General features: G+C 34.8%; 1 protein-coding gene across 2 annotated transcripts; it reads left to right on the top strand.

Annotated features, from left to right (window-relative positions):
* The first annotated feature begins 659 nt into the window (after positions 1-659).
* LOC107962026 (protein INVOLVED IN DE NOVO 2) lies at positions 660-6154 on the top strand. Of its 2 annotated transcripts, XM_016898240.2 has the most exons (8): positions 660-779; positions 1640-2561; positions 2798-2979; positions 3497-3586; positions 3691-3978; positions 4519-4734; positions 5483-5742; positions 5827-6154. In XM_016898240.2, exons 2-7 carry the CDS (start codon positions 1652-1654, stop codon positions 5717-5719), a joined length of 1923 nt encoding a protein of 640 aa, XP_016753729.2. In that variant the 5' UTR covers positions 660-779; positions 1640-1651; the 3' UTR covers positions 5720-5742; positions 5827-6154. The 2 variants fall into 2 exon arrangements, with proteins under 2 accessions (XP_016753729.2, XP_040971996.1); XM_041116062.1 differs by lacking the exon at positions 5827-6154 and having other exon boundaries at positions 685-779; positions 5483-5743.
* The last annotated feature ends 9313 nt before the right edge of the window (positions 6155-15467 follow it).

The following is a 15467-nucleotide window of genomic DNA, read 5'->3' as shown; positions in this document are numbered from 1 at the left end:
CTATTACACTTTAACTGACAATAAAACAAAATAATTTTCAGGTCGCAACTTCATCCATAAACTCCTTAAATTGTACAGTATTTTGTTTATTTATTTATTTTTATTATGTAATTTGTTTAATGATTGAGTTATCACATACAAGATTTATTCGAAATTTGAAAATTTTTATTTAAAGATATTAAATCCAAAAAAATAAACTTTCATGAAAAAATTAATTCAAACTTAACTTAAATATTGAAAGTCCAAATTTGAATTTTTTTTTAATTTTTTTAAGTTTATAATATATTTTATTATGCTACTTTTAATAAATAGAAATTAAAAGTATAAAAATTAAATTTAAAATAATTTATAATATTATAATATAAAAATTAAAATTTTAAGTTTATATTTTACATTAAATAAATTAAGTTTAAATGAAAATTTATTTTATAAATTTTTTCCACCACATCATTTATGGTCACGTAACTATAGATAACATAATGAAAATGATTCATAAAATAATTTATCAATTTATATAAATATAAAATATATTAATATCAAATCAATTCCAAAAAAATATAAAATATAATAATATCATATTTAGACTCAATCTCAAGATACAATCATATCCGTCTAATATTACCAGGTGTCAAAGTAATTGCACCCTTAAATAATTCCCTGAAAGTAGACAATAATAAATAGTCTTTTATACACTAACAATTGTGTAATCTTAACAAAATCAGAGCTCTTGGGAGAAAGCTCAAAATTCTCAGAATCAAAGCAGCTCATATCTTGTGAAGGTAAACAGTTAATTTTTTTTTACTTCTTTTTGTTTTCTTCTTCAATTTATTTCATGAAAATCCTTGTTTTTGCTTTAATGAGAGTTGCATTTCTCTGTGAAAATTTCTTGACTTCAGTCAAATCGTTTCTTTTATCTTTTTGAATTTTAGATATTGTAGTTGTAATGATCTGCTGCTTGTTTTGATTTTTTTTTCCTGCATTTTTGTTACTGTGATCATGAATGGGGGGAGGGGGCAGTGGAAATGATCGTTTAGGTCCTTGCATGCATTTTCTGTTTATAAAATTTTAACATTCTGGCGTTGTTTGGTTCCTGTGAAAAGTAGGTGAAGAAGAACGGACAATATTTTGTTTGGTTAGATACTGCAATGCAACGTCTTTTTTCTTGTAATTTTGTTTTCTATAGAAAAATGAGAAACAATGGATTGAAAATTAGCAAATAATTAACATGCAACACTAATTAAAATCATAGTATTTCGATTTGTTTCTATGTTACTTGGACTCGAATGTGAGTGCGGATTATGGGTATGTGTTCGATCGTCTTCTATTTTTCCGAAGTTTTTTCTGTATGTTTGGAGAGTTTATAGAGTATCATATCTACTTCAATAAAATAAAATAAATGGTCGGAGCAACATATGGCTTCTGTATCTGGCAGGAAAAGAAATGCAGTGACAAAATTGTACTTGAGCATTTTAATTATTTACGTATTATCAGCTAGATAATATTCGAGGCTTCTGTTTGAAGGAGAAATTATGTTTACAATTTTGTAATTTAATTGGCCTATAAATTATTCAGACCTATAAGGAAGTGTATGGTTTGCTATTGGATGTTGTTTGATGTTTTGTTTTATTGTACCTTTTAGGTTCCCTTGAGAATGGATATCAGCTCAGGAGATGATTCGGATATAAGTGAATCTGAAATGGAAGAGTATGAAGATAAATCATATGAAAAACTAAAGAATGGGAAGTACACAGTCATGGTTTCGGATGAAACTTATACTTGCCCGTATTGTCCCAAGAGTAATAAGCAAAAGTACCGATACAAGGATCTCCTTCAGCATGCTTCTGGTGTGGGAAATAGTAGTTCTGCAAAAAGAAAACCACGAGTGAAAGCCAATCACCTAGCTTTGGCGAGGTATTTGGAAACAGATCTTGTGCCTGTGGTTAGTTCATCAAAACCTGTTGTTGAAGAGGATCCTCCTAGTGGATGTGACCATGATGAGAAAATTGTTTGGCCGTGTACTGGAATTGTGGTTAATATTCCTACTAAAAGGTCCGCGGATGGGCGATCTGTAGGAGAAAGTGGATCCAAGTTGAGGGATGAGTTGATCAGGAGAGGGTTCAACCCCGTAAGAGTTCACCCCCTTTGGAATTTCCGTGGTCATTCCGGGACTGCTGTTGTGGAATTCCGTAAAGGCTGGCCAGGGCTACATAATGCCTTGTCGTTTGAGAAGGCTTACGAGGCGGATCACCATGGGAAAAAAGACTGGGGTGCTAATGATGATGTTAAGCATGGTCTTTATGCTTGGGTTGCCCGTGCTGATGACTACACTGCGAGTGGTATTATTGGAGACCATTTACGCAAGATTGGTGACCTTAAGACCATTTCCGAGCTCATGGAAGAAGAAGCCAGGAAACAAGATAGGCTTGTATCAAATTTGACAAATATCATCGAGACTAAAACCAAACACATAAAAGAACTGGAAGCAATATGTTCTGAAACTTCCAAGTCCCTTGAGGTTTTAATGGAGGAAAAGGAAAACCTTCTTCAAGCATATAATGAAGGTGTGTTTTTAATTCTTATCAAGTTGTAATAATACACACATTCCATTCATCCGTTGGTTTTATTCTGTTTTTGAGTGTTCAGTTCTGTTTGCAGATGGTAGCCTACGTCGAGTCTGTTACATGTCATTAATGTTTTTATACAATACTGTGGTGTTCCGTTACTTTAATGTTTGAAACTGTTTTCGGGTACTACTGTAGTCTCAAAGGTATCAAACACATGTTGCTACTGTTCACAGAGATTAAAAAGATTCAACTAAGTGCAAGGGAACACTTCCAGAAGATTTCTAGTGACCACGAAAAGCTTAAGTCACAGCTAGAAACTCATAAAAAGGAACTGGAATTGCGTGGAGTTGAACTTGAAAAGCGAGAGGCACTCAATGAAACTGAAAGAAAGAAGTTAGCTGAGGAGCTTGAACAGGTGCTATGCTTCATTTTTCATTTTCACTTTAGCTTGTTCTCCTCCTTAAGTTTTATATTGAGGTGTTCTCGGTGAAAATACTGTTTCTTATTCTGTTCATATGACCACTTCGGAATTGATGCCATTGGAACTCATAATCCTGGTGTAGAGTTTCTTCTTTTGCAACCATGTTGTCCTGAAATCAACATTTTTGTTCCTTATTGACAGTCTTGATAGAAATTCATCTATCACAAATTGTGGAGATAATCGTTGATTCTCAAAATCATTAATCTCCTGAATAATATGTAATCATATATTCTGAAGGGTAAACATAGGTGCCTACATTGCAAGCTAAAATCTAGAATTGGTGATTTCCTACCATTAATTTCTTTTATCATGAAGGCAAAACGATAAAAAGAATAAAATCAACTTTGGTTGCTCTTGCAGCATCTTGATGTGTTTCATTTTAGTTGTATACTCAGGAATGTTGATCAAAGAGTTACTGGGGAATCTAAAACTAACATTTTTCTTCTTCAAGAATGCTGTTCAAAATAGTTCATTACAAATGGCTGCTTTGGAGCAAAAAAGGGCTGATGAAAATGTAATGAAATTGGCTGAAGATCAGAAGGTTTGTTTATCATTCGTGCCCTTTTTTTTTCTTTACCAGAATACTACCTTTCCGGTTTTACAATGCTGAGAACTTCTTATATGATTGGACCACCAATTATCCAGAGGCAAAAGGAGGAACTTCACAATAGGATAATTCAACTGGAGAAACAATTAGACCAAAAACAGGCATTAGAACTGGAAATCGAGCAACTGAGAGGTTCGTTGAATGTAATTAGGCACATGGGAGAGGAAGATGATAAAGAAGTATTGCAAAAGATAGAGGCAAGTCTTAAGGATTTGAGAGAAAAGGAGGGAGAGCTTGAAGATTTAGAAGCACTGAACCAAACTCTTATTGTGAGCGAACGTAAGAGCAATGATGAGCTGCAGGATGCTCGCAAAGAATTGATTAATGTGAGTTTTCTTTTCAACCTTGTGCATTACTGCAGACTTTAGTTAGCAGATGTCCACTTGAAAGTCTTTAAACATCTTTGAACATATATTTTTCCAATGGTGATATTGAGATTATGATTTGTTGCCTTACAAGGTAAGCTCACTTGATCATGAATTATATGATGCTATTGGGAAAACCAAAATAAGCCAAAGAAATCAGGTTCATTGGATGGTAGTGCATGGTTTTTAGCTAATTGGTTGTATTTCAACACCTTTTCCTCACTAAAAACTAATGGATATGATAAAAAGATTAGCTGAAGCACAGGTGATCAAAAGCAAGTTGGTTGATTGTGTATATTTTTTTTTCCCCCGAGATTTTGCAGTTCTGCCAAATGAAATATGGGTTAAGGCTTTGCAACTGTTTTTTTTACTGAATTGTTAGGTTTATCAGTCAAATTGATTTGCGAACGTGCTTTTCATATAATTTCTTAAAACTCTGCTTCAGCCTTTATGGCTCATGACACTTTCTATTCAGGAAGTACTAATTCAATCACTTTGTAGGGATTAAAAGAAATATCAAGGCGTGCAAATATCGGTGTTAAGAGAATGGGGGAACTTGATGGTAAACCGTTCCTTGAAGCAATGAAGAGAAGATATAATGAGGAACTAGCTGAGGAGAGAGCTTCGGAAATGTGCTCATTGTGGGAGGAATATCTGAAGGATCCGGATTGGCATCCTTTCAAACGCATTAAACTTGAGGGACGAGAAGAGTATCAGGTCTGTATTTCATGACTCCCCTTAAATTCATGCTGCAGTCCCCCTTTTCCCCCCTTTCTCAACTTCAGCACTGTTACTATGAAGATGTCATATATATGTGTGTGTAAGTGTGTGTGTGTGTGTGATTAGTTCATGGTAGTTCTAAAGTTGCATTGCTCTCTTCCTCCTCCATTGTAAAAAACATGTACACTATTAGATTTCCGTTGGAGCCTACCTCGTGCAAAACATTTTATAATCACAAATGTCAATTTCAGGACAGCATTACTCATTGGTTTTTGTTTGTCCTTGGAAACTTGTAAAAGATAGAACTGGATAAACCCTTTACCTCTAATTGTTCCACTAATCATAGCTACAGCTATGTATGTATTATGTATTTATATATGTGTGTATAAATATATTTCCTGATAGAGAAGTAAATCTTTAGTTGGGTGCAATCTCTTGTAACAGTCCAATGATGTACTTCAAGATTCACCAGTCTTACCCGCACTTACCTTTTAGGTTAGCCGGCTATAATTTTTATCTTTGTTTGTTGTAGGCATCATAGAGGGCTGTTTTTCTACATATGCAATTATTCATTCTGTTCATTGGATATCCGGATGCAGTTCTCGATGTTGAATCAGCTAGAAAATAAATTTAAAAGTTATCATTATGTTTTTTCTTGTGAAACACATCTAGCGTGTTCTTTGTTCCATTGCTTTCTTGTCGGTAAAAAAAGGGTTTGCTCAAAGTTCGATAATTGCTGGTTCAGGAAGTGATTGATGACGAAGACGAAAAGCTGAGAGATTTGAAAGCTGAGATGGGCAATGAAGCATACAAGTCTGTCACTTCGGCCATAAAAGAAATAAACGAATACAATCCAAGTGGAAGGTACGTAATTTCCGAGTTGTGGAACTACAGAGAAGGAAGAAAGGCAAGCCTGAAAGAAGGTGTCGAATTCTTACTGGAACTGTGGGAAACCGTTAAACGCAGACGAGGAATGACCTGAAAGGATGCTAACTCATTATTCAGGTAGGTATTGTTGAAAATTGATTCTGAACCCTTGGAGATGTTTATCTTGAATCGCTAATCATAGTATCTTTGTTTTCATCGCAGGAAATAATTTTCCGACTACCTAAAGACTGAATGCATATTCGGAATATCGGATTCGTAAGTATTGCATGAATTCCATGTTAAATAAATTTTCAGCTCCCAGCCCATGGTAGAATATACCTTAGTGGGAAGAAACTGCATTGATTTTAACATGTTGAATTCAAGCTCATGAATATGGTATGTAAGACCTTTGAGAACTTTTCTGAGTCCATGGAAGACTTTTAATGTAGCCTTCACGGTTAGTGCAGGGGACACCTTCAACCTCTTACACCTATTTTCCTTTCTTTGTTACTTTTCTTTTTCTATTAATAGGAAATGATTATATTATTTATATTTGAATAAATATCGAATATAAATATATTTATTTAATTATTTTAAAATTACTTATATACTTCGAATATATATAAAATACAGATTAAAAAAAATCCACAAAAGCAAATATGAAGAACTCTTTTCGTTGTTCTAAACAGGTTCTGAACACGAAACCAGAAAAACTGAGTTTAGACTTTAGAAAGTGTTTGGGTTATCTGTTTATTTTGATAAAATTTGAGGGTTATTTATTTATTTATTTTGAAAAGTGGGTTACAAAACTTTAAATTTTTTCTTGAACTTTAATTAGGATATCTGACGAGTATTTGATCTGTTTTTTTTTTGGATTTGGAGCTGATGTGGATAGATATTTCGGGTATTTATTATTTGAATTTGTAAATTTTTTATTAGAATATTAGCAAAATTGAATTTAGATTTTTGTGAATTTGAATATTTGAAAAATGATAAAAAATTTTAAAACTAGATATCCAATAGATAATAGTGTTTATTTCGGTTTCGGATTTGGTTGGTAATACTCGGATATTTTACCTAAATTGCTATCATTCTTGCTGTCTCATGAACTTAATCATATTTTCCATTTAAAGAGTCAAATTATTATTATTTTTAACGGTAATATAAATTAAACTATTAAATTTTTAAATACAGAATGACAATTCATATATATTAATGTTAATTTTTTAAAAACTTTTTATTTATTTTTTGATTTTTTATTATTAGAAATTTTTATAATTTTTAAATTATTTTTTGATGTCATATAAGACAAATAATGTAATGTCAACATTTTTAAATAATAGCATAATGACTTATTTGCCTCTTAATTTTATAAAAAAATTTATTTTAGCCATTCATTTAATTTTGGTCTCTTTTAGTCCTTGAAATTGCGTTGTTTGTCCAATCACCCCAAAATGTATAGAATTTTGCTGATGTGGCATCCACGTGACAATCAACATGTATATCACATCAACAATTAATTTTTTTAAATTAAAAAAATATTTTTTAAAATTTTAAAAGAATAATTAATTGTTAATGTGGCATCCACGTGAATGTTGTGTCCGCAAAGTTAACAAATGTTAATTTTTCCATCCATCTTGGAATGATTTGACAAACACTGTAAGTTTAAATACTAAAAGAGGCGAAAAATCAAATGGAGGGCTAAAATAACTTTTTCTTTTTGTAAAATTGGAGGGTCAAATAAGTCATTATGCCTTAAATAACTAATGTTTTACTTCACTGATAATACTCTAGAACGACATATTTTATGTGCTAATTGTATCATTATTTTGAGTATGATCCTACTAATTTGGATTATTTTGTGGTCTTTTATCTTTTAGGGACTAAATTGGAGGCAAGAGGAAATTCAAGGACAAAAAGTATAAATTTGAAGATATAATGGGCCAACATGCAAAGAAAGAGAGAAGTGATGCCAAAAATGCAAACATGGAAGACCCAAGGACTAAAATACAAAAGAAGGGATTTTATAGCGCAAGACTCTATTTTAATTTCAATTATATTAGGATAATTATTAAGGATTTTCATTTAGATTTAATTTTAGGATTTATTTTCATTTATCTTTATTTATCTTTAATTATCTTTATTTATTTGTATTTATCTTTTAGAATTTTATTAGGAATAGACTAGGTTTTCTAGTACTATAAATAGGGGATGGAGTGTCATATATTTGACATCTCTTTTTCCTGTAAACACTCCCTCTCCCAAAAACCCTGTCTTTTTATTCTCTCCATATTTTCTTCAATAAAAATCCCATATCTATTTTATTTATTTCTTCCCCAAAAATCATGAGTCACTAAACCAATCTAGCCGAAGGTTGTCAAAATTCCCCAAAAAGATTCATGAGGCTTAGAATCCGCGCTTAGCCTTCTTAACAGGGTATTCATCGCTTCTCCGAACTACGGGGCTAACGCTTACGTCCATGTCCCTTAATAGGTGATCTTTTCAACTTGTGCAAGAAACGGCCCCTTTGTATGTTTTGGAAAGATTACACAGTCGGTTCGTTGGCTTTCTGCGTCAAAGGTTGGCGAATCCAAGAGACAAAACGGTGCGGTATTCACCGTTGGGAAGTGGTGATTTAGCAGAAGATAGTCACACAAAAGCGATTATTGGCTAGAGTCAGGTTCCGCCAAATCTTAAGTCTAAATCTTTGGAGCTGGCAGTCGTAGGCGTCCTCTTCCACTATAACTGGCTTATCCTGCTCGAGAAGGGTTACTTAAAAGCCAAAGTTTGAACCCAAGGCGGAACGAGACAACCAGAGGCTGGAATCTCACCACATAAGAAACTTTCTCTTTTCCCAACTCTATTTATTTTTCCTCATTTTAATTTCTGCAATTTATTTAATTTCGCAATTTCAATTCACTTTAAATTCTGTTTTTATTTTTCTAGATTCTTAATTTTATTTTTTTATTTTTCAGGAACGCATGTTTTCTTGGCCAAGAAATTGTCCAAGATTTCAAGAAACGAGAATTCATACAATCCGGTCTCTGAGGATTCGACCCTACTTCCCATTTACTGTTATTTTTACTATTTTATAGGGAATAGGATATTTTTTGTGCTCTCAACGACCGCATCAAATTTTGGCGCCGTTGCCGGGGACCGATAACGTACTAATCTTGTTTTTTGTTTCTTATGACCAGATCTGCCCCAGGAACTCTTGCGTTTGATTCAAAGATTGAAAAGACTGCGAGAGCTAATCGCAATGAAACAAAGCTAAAGAAAAAGCAGCCAGCGGTGGTTGGGACTCAAAGTAATCTACCGCTAGAAATCAGAATCGACAACGAAGCAGAGTCTAGGGTTAACGAAAACTCTACTCAAACTTTTGAAGGTGAAAAAGTAGAAGTCGATTCCCCAGAAGAAGTTCTTAACACTAGGGTTGACATAAACCCTAATTTAGCACCTCAACCTATAGCTCAGACAATTCGGCAACTGGCCGAAGCGCCGACGAAACAACCGCCACTATGCATCACGTATCCTACTATGGTATTGATTTTGAATTAAAGTTAGGCTTGATCCAGCTACTGCCAACTTTTTGGGGGTTACAAAACGAAAATCCCCACAAGCATTTGAAAGAATTCCATATGGTTTGCCTTAGTATGAAACTTCAGGGGGCAACTGAGAATCAAATTGAACTGCGTGCTTTCCCTTTTTCCTTAGTAGATTCTGCTAGGGAATGGTTATTTTATTTACCTCCTGGATCTGTAACGACTTGGGCTAAATTGTCTCGTTTGTTTCTCAACAGGTTTTTCCCAGCATCACGTGCAGCCGAGTTAAGAAGAGAAATCTTGGGAATAAGGCAAAAAGACGCAGAGTCTCTATACGACTATTAGGAGTAATTTAAGAAGTTGTGTGCAAATTGCCCACAACACGGTATAACGGAACAGTCTTTGCTCCAGTACTTTTATGAAGGCCTGAAACCCATGGAGATGAATATGGTAGATGCCGCGAGTGGAGGAGCATTGGTCAACATGACTCTACAACAAGCAAGAGACTTAATCTCCACAATGGCTGCAAATTCTCAGTAATTTCGAGCCAATCCTAAACCCTCTAGAAGGGTTCACCAGCTAAGTTATTCGACCTTAGAAGATAAGGTTGATAGAATTGCTAATATTTTGAATTCTCTTGTTGCAGAAAAAGTAAAGACAGCCCGGGTATGTAGAATATGTGCTACCCCTGAACATACAATTGATGCATGTCCCAGTTTGAATGATGATACTATGGCTCATTTAGATGCTATGGGAAATTTTCTTAGGCCACCACAAAGGCGATACGACCCTTACACTAATACCTACGACCCAGGATGGAGGGATCACCCTAACTTAAGTTATGGGGCCAACCTATGATTTAACTAGTCAAACCAAAATTGGTTCCCACAACAGGCTCGAGATTCAGGTAATTCTCTAGGAACCATGGTCAATAAATTAGCAGCTAATATCCTTGATTTTTAACAGCAAACTCTTAATTTCCAAAGAGAGACGAAGGATTTCCAACAGAAAACCAAGGCATTCATAAGGGAGTTGACCATATCAATTGAGAGATTGAACTCTTAAGGGAAGTTGCCATCACAAACAGAACCAAACCTGAGGCAAAACGTAAATGCAGTGACACTGCGAAGTGGAAAGGTACTGAAACCAATTACTGGCAGAAATATTGGTCAAGAAACCGCCCAAGAAAAACCCAAAAACGACGAACAGGTCCGAGCAAAACCCCCACTGTCGAAAATCTAACCTCCATTTCTAGGACAATTAAACTAGTGTCGAAAAAGTAAGGAAAACAAAGAGATCCTCGAAACATTCAAGAATGTCGAGATCAATTTACCACTGCTGGATGTAGGGGTGAGCAAAATCCGATTTGATTCGAAAAATTAAATAAAAAAATTCAAATTTTGAATTAAATAGTTCGAGTTATTTGAGTTAATCAAGTTATTTGGATCAACTCGAATAAAAAATTAAGTTTTTCGGTTTAACTCGAATATGAATTACACAATTCGAGTTACCCGAAAATTCGAATAAGAAAAGACAAATCTACGTAGTTTTGATAAATGTTTACTTTATTAAAAGTTAAAATTCAAAATAATTAAGTTAAAAGGTAAAACTACGTCGTTTTGATAAATGTTTACTCATTAAGTTAAAAGACTAAATCATTATATTGTTCATGCAGTTAAATAATCTTGTACTTCATCTACTAGTTAAATAATCGATCCATCTAAACACAACATTAAGTATAAATAATAGGATTCGTTAACTCGACTCGATTTGACTCGAAATTTTTTTACTCGATTCGATTCAATTCGAAAAAATTTCAAATTGAGTTCGGTTGCTAAAATAGGATTTGTCAACTCGACTAACTCGAAAATTTTTGACTCGATTCGACCCGACTCGATCAAATACTCACCCCTAGCTGGATGCCATCAGACAGATTCTGCGATACGCCAAGTTCCTCAAAGAGCTTTGCACCAACAAATGAAAACTAACAGGTAATGAAAAGGTAAGTGTTAGTGAGAATGTATCCGTAGTGCTACAGCGAAAAATGCGGCAAAATGCAAAGATAGGGGTATGTTCGCTATACTATGCAAAATAGGCTATTTGGGGATCAAGAAGGCCATGTGTGATTTAGGGGCCTCCATAAATGTTATGCCTTATTCTATTTATGAATCACTTAACGCAGGTTTTCTGACGAAAATAGGTGTTATAATTCAGTTGGCAGACAGGTCTGTTGTGCACCCCAAAAGAGTCCTTAAGGACGTACTGGTAAAAGTTAACGAACTTATTTTCCCTGCAGATTTTTATGTGATAAAGATGGAGGAGGAAAACACTACTAGATCTTTAAACCTCCTGTTGGGCCGACCTTTCATTAGTACCGCTAGCACTAAGATCGACGTTTGAAATGGAACTCTTACGATGGAATTTGATGGGGAAATCATGAAGTTTAATGTTTATAACGCCATTAGTCATCCAAGCGAAATTTTGAGCGTAAATCGTGTCGACATAATCAACTCATTAGTAGATGAGACTTTTAAGTCGATTTATGAAGATAAATCTGAATTTATATCTGATGACTATGAATCTGTTAATGAGTTATTGTCTCCATCAAATACTAAAATTTTACCTTCTGTTGTGCAGGCTCTAGAATTGGAATTGAAACCGCCTCCCGAACATCCTAAGTATGCGTTTTTGGGAAAGGTAATACCTTACCAATCATAGTTTCCAACAATCTCTTTAAGCTCGAGGAAGAAAGTTTGATTCAGGTACTGAAAAGTCATAAGGACTCGATTGGCTGGACCATTGCCGATTTGAAAGGAATAAGCCCCTTGACATGCACACACAGAATCTACTTGGAGGAAAACGCAAAACTGAGGCGAGAGGTCCAAAGGTGATTAAACTCAAATATGATGAAGGTGGTAAAAAAGGAGATAATCAAATTGCTAGATGCTGACATAATCTACCCCATTTTTGACAGCAGATGGGTAAGTCTGGTTCAAGTCGTGCCCAAGAAAACGGGTGTGACAGTAAAGAAAAATACCGAATGTGACTTGGTACCAACTCAAGTACAAAATGGGTGACATGTCTGTATTGATTACAGGAAGTTGAACTCTTACACTAGAAAAGATCATTTCCCTCTTCCTTTTATAGATCAAATGCTTGAACATTTATCAGGTAAAACTCACTTTTGTTGTCTTGATGGATACTCAGGTTTCTTCCAAATTCCAGTCGCACCAGAGGATCAGGAAAAGACCACTTTTACATGCCCATTCGGCACTTTTGCGTACAAAAGGATGCCATTTGGACTTTGTAATGCACCAGCCATATTCCAGAGATGCATGATGAGTATATTTTTTGAATATGTGGAGAAAATTATTGAAGTTTTTATGGATGATTTTACTAGGTATGAAAATTATTTTGATGAATGCCTTAAAAATCTCACGATAATTTTGAATAGGTACATAGAATTTAATCTTATCTTGAACTATGAAAAATGTCATTTTCTGGTAGACAAGGGTCTGATTCTAGGTCATATAGTTTCTGCCAAGGGAATTGAGGTCGATAAGGCCAAAATTGACATTATTAATTCTTTGTCATATCCCTCCACTGTAAGGGAAATTCGTTCTTTTATTAGCCATGCAAGATTTTACAGGCGTTTCATAAAAAACTTCTCAAAAGTGGCTGAACCATTATGCGAGTTATTACAGAAAGATAGGAAATTTGAGTTCGGCCCAAAATGTAAGGAGGCTTTTGATACACTCAAGCAGAAGTTGGTGACCGCTCCTATAGTGCAAGCACTAGATTGGAACTACACTTTTGAAATTATGTGCGACGCAAGCGAACGCAGTGTAGGGGCCATGTTAGGGAAAAAGATAGACAAAGAGCCTCATGTTATTTTCTATGCCTCAAAAACCCTAGATACTGCATAAAGCAACTACACCACTACGGAAAAAGAACTCTTAGCAGTTGTATTTGCTTTAGATAAATTTTGATCTTATTTATTGGGATCTAAAGTGGTTATTTTTTCTGACCATGCAGCTCTTAGGTACTTGATCGCAAAGAAGGAGGCGAAACCAAGGCTCATTAGATGGATTCTGCTGCTCCAAGAATTTAACATCAAAATTCGTGATAAAAAGGGATGTGAAAACCTGGTGGCTGATCACTTGAGTAGGATAAAAACTCCATTTGATGATGTTCCTATAAAGGATGAGTTCCCTGATAAAAGTTTATTTTTGACCGAGGCTTACTATCCATGATATGCGAATATAGTTAATCTCTTAACCGCAGGATCGTTACCCACTGAGTTAGCACGTTCCGTGAAGGACAAGCTTAGACGGGAAGCTCGGTATTACATTTGGAACGACCCATACTTGTGGAAACACTGTTCAGATAAGATAATAAGACGATGTGTTCCATAAACCGAGGTAACCTCTATCCTTACTTTTTGTCATACAGAAGCTTGTAGAGGTCACTTCAGCCCTAAACGGACAACTCACAAGGTATTGGAGTGTGGGCTATATTGGCCCACAATTTTTCGCGACACATATAACTTCTGTAAGTCTTGCGATAAATGCCAACATACAGGTAATATCACTAAACAAAATCAAATGCCCCTATCCCCAATTCATGTATGTGAGATGTTTTATGTATGGGGTATCGATTTCATGGGCCCCTTTATTTCTTCGTTTGGAAACGTATATATACTTCTTGCAGTAGACTATGTTTCTAAGTGGATAGAAGCAAAGCCTATTCGCAATGATAATGCTAAAACTGTTGTGGAGTTTTTAAAACGAACTATTTTTTCTAGGTTTGGCACAACTCGAGCTTTGATTAGTGATCATGGTACCTACTTTTGCAACAAGGTCATGGAGGCACTATTATCAAAATATGGAGTTCATCATCGTATAGCAACAGCCAACCATCCCCAAACAAACGGCCTAGCAGAGATTTCGAACAGGGAGATCAAGTCCATTCTGGAAAAAATAGTTCGGCCCAACTGAAAGGATTAGAGTCTTCGGCTCAATGACGCGCTTTGGGCCTATCGGACGGCGGATAAGGGCCCAATTGGCATGACCCCGTATCGACTTGTTTTTAGCAAAGCGTGTCATCTACCAGTAGAACTAGAGCAAAAAGCTTGTTTGGCTAATCGACAATTTAACATTGAGTTAGAGCCCGTAGGGAAGGCAAGAAAATTGGACATTCAAGAATTGGAGGAAATTCGTAATGATGCCTATGAGAATGTTCGCATTTATAAAGACAAAACAAAATTGTTTCATGATAAGAAAATAGCTCAGAAGCATTTCTCGGTAGGGCAAAAAGTTTTACTTTATAACTCCGTATTAAAGCTATTTCCAGGTAAGCTTGAATCTCGGTGGCAAGGACCTTTCATTATGACCTAAGTATTCATTCATGGTGCAGTTGAAATAGAGAGTGAAGAAATAGGAAAGCGGTTCGTAGTCAATGGCCAACGGTTGAAGCCATTTTACAAAAATTTTCAGGCCCATACGGTTGAAAAAATTCAGTTAGAACCACCATAGAACCATTCACAGCGTCAAGCTAATGACGTTAAACAAACGCTTATTGGGAGGCAACGCAATTTTTTTTCTTTTATTTTAGTTTGTTTTATTTTTATTTATTTTTTCTTATTATTTTATTATTTATTATTTTTAGATATTAATAAAATTCTCTTCTTTTGTCTAGGTAAACCAAAGCAACAATAGGAAGAACTCATTACCATAATACACGAACGACAGTAACTGCACGGGGAGTTCTTTTAAACTTTTTTTCTACCTATTTATTTATTTATTTCACATCGAGGACTATGTGTTTTAAGTAGGGGGAGACATTCCTAATTATTTCTATCGTTTTAGATGCTGATTTGGTTGCTGCTGCCCATATAATTTTAAAAAAAAAATATTCTGCTTCTTTTCATGCCCAAGAATTTGACCACGACTTGCCCACTATTTGACCCACATGCATGATTCTTATTTACTGAGTTAATTATGATTTTGCTTAATAGATTTCATCTCCACTATTTTATTTCTTTTAGTTTAAATGATTATGATTAATGGAGTTAACCCTATCTTAATTTTGGTAAATTTGATTAAGTCTAAATTCAAGAGGACACTTAATACAATTGCATGCTTAAAATATGTTCATGGCTATTAAGGTGGTTACTGATTTTTGACACTTGATTGTTTTTCCTAAGTCCTCCAAAATTAAAAATTCGTTTAATAATAATAATGTTTCTGTGGTTATGAGTGTAGCTTAAGACGTGACTAGCTGAGTAACCAGGGTAGGGTGCTTAGGTTGTCATCCTATTTC

This window comes from Gossypium hirsutum, chromosome A06, assembly GCF_007990345.1.
Source record: "Gossypium hirsutum isolate 1008001.06 chromosome A06, Gossypium_hirsutum_v2.1, whole genome shotgun sequence".
Taxonomy (NCBI): domain Eukaryota; kingdom Viridiplantae; phylum Streptophyta; class Magnoliopsida; order Malvales; family Malvaceae; genus Gossypium; species Gossypium hirsutum.
This window is presented reverse-complemented; position numbering and strand designations above follow the sequence as displayed.

Coding starts and splice junctions, on each gene's coding strand:
- LOC107962026 (XM_016898240.2), top strand. CDS start 1,652: ATGGATATCAGCTCAGGAGATGATTCGGATATAAGTGAATCTGAAATG. Junction 2,562..2,797: donor TCTTCAAGCATATAATGAAG/GTGTGTTTTTAA, acceptor TACTGTTCACAG/AGATTAAAAAGATTCAACTA. Junction 3,587..3,690: donor AATTGGCTGAAGATCAGAAG/GTTTGTTTATCA, acceptor CCAATTATCCAG/AGGCAAAAGGAGGAACTTCA.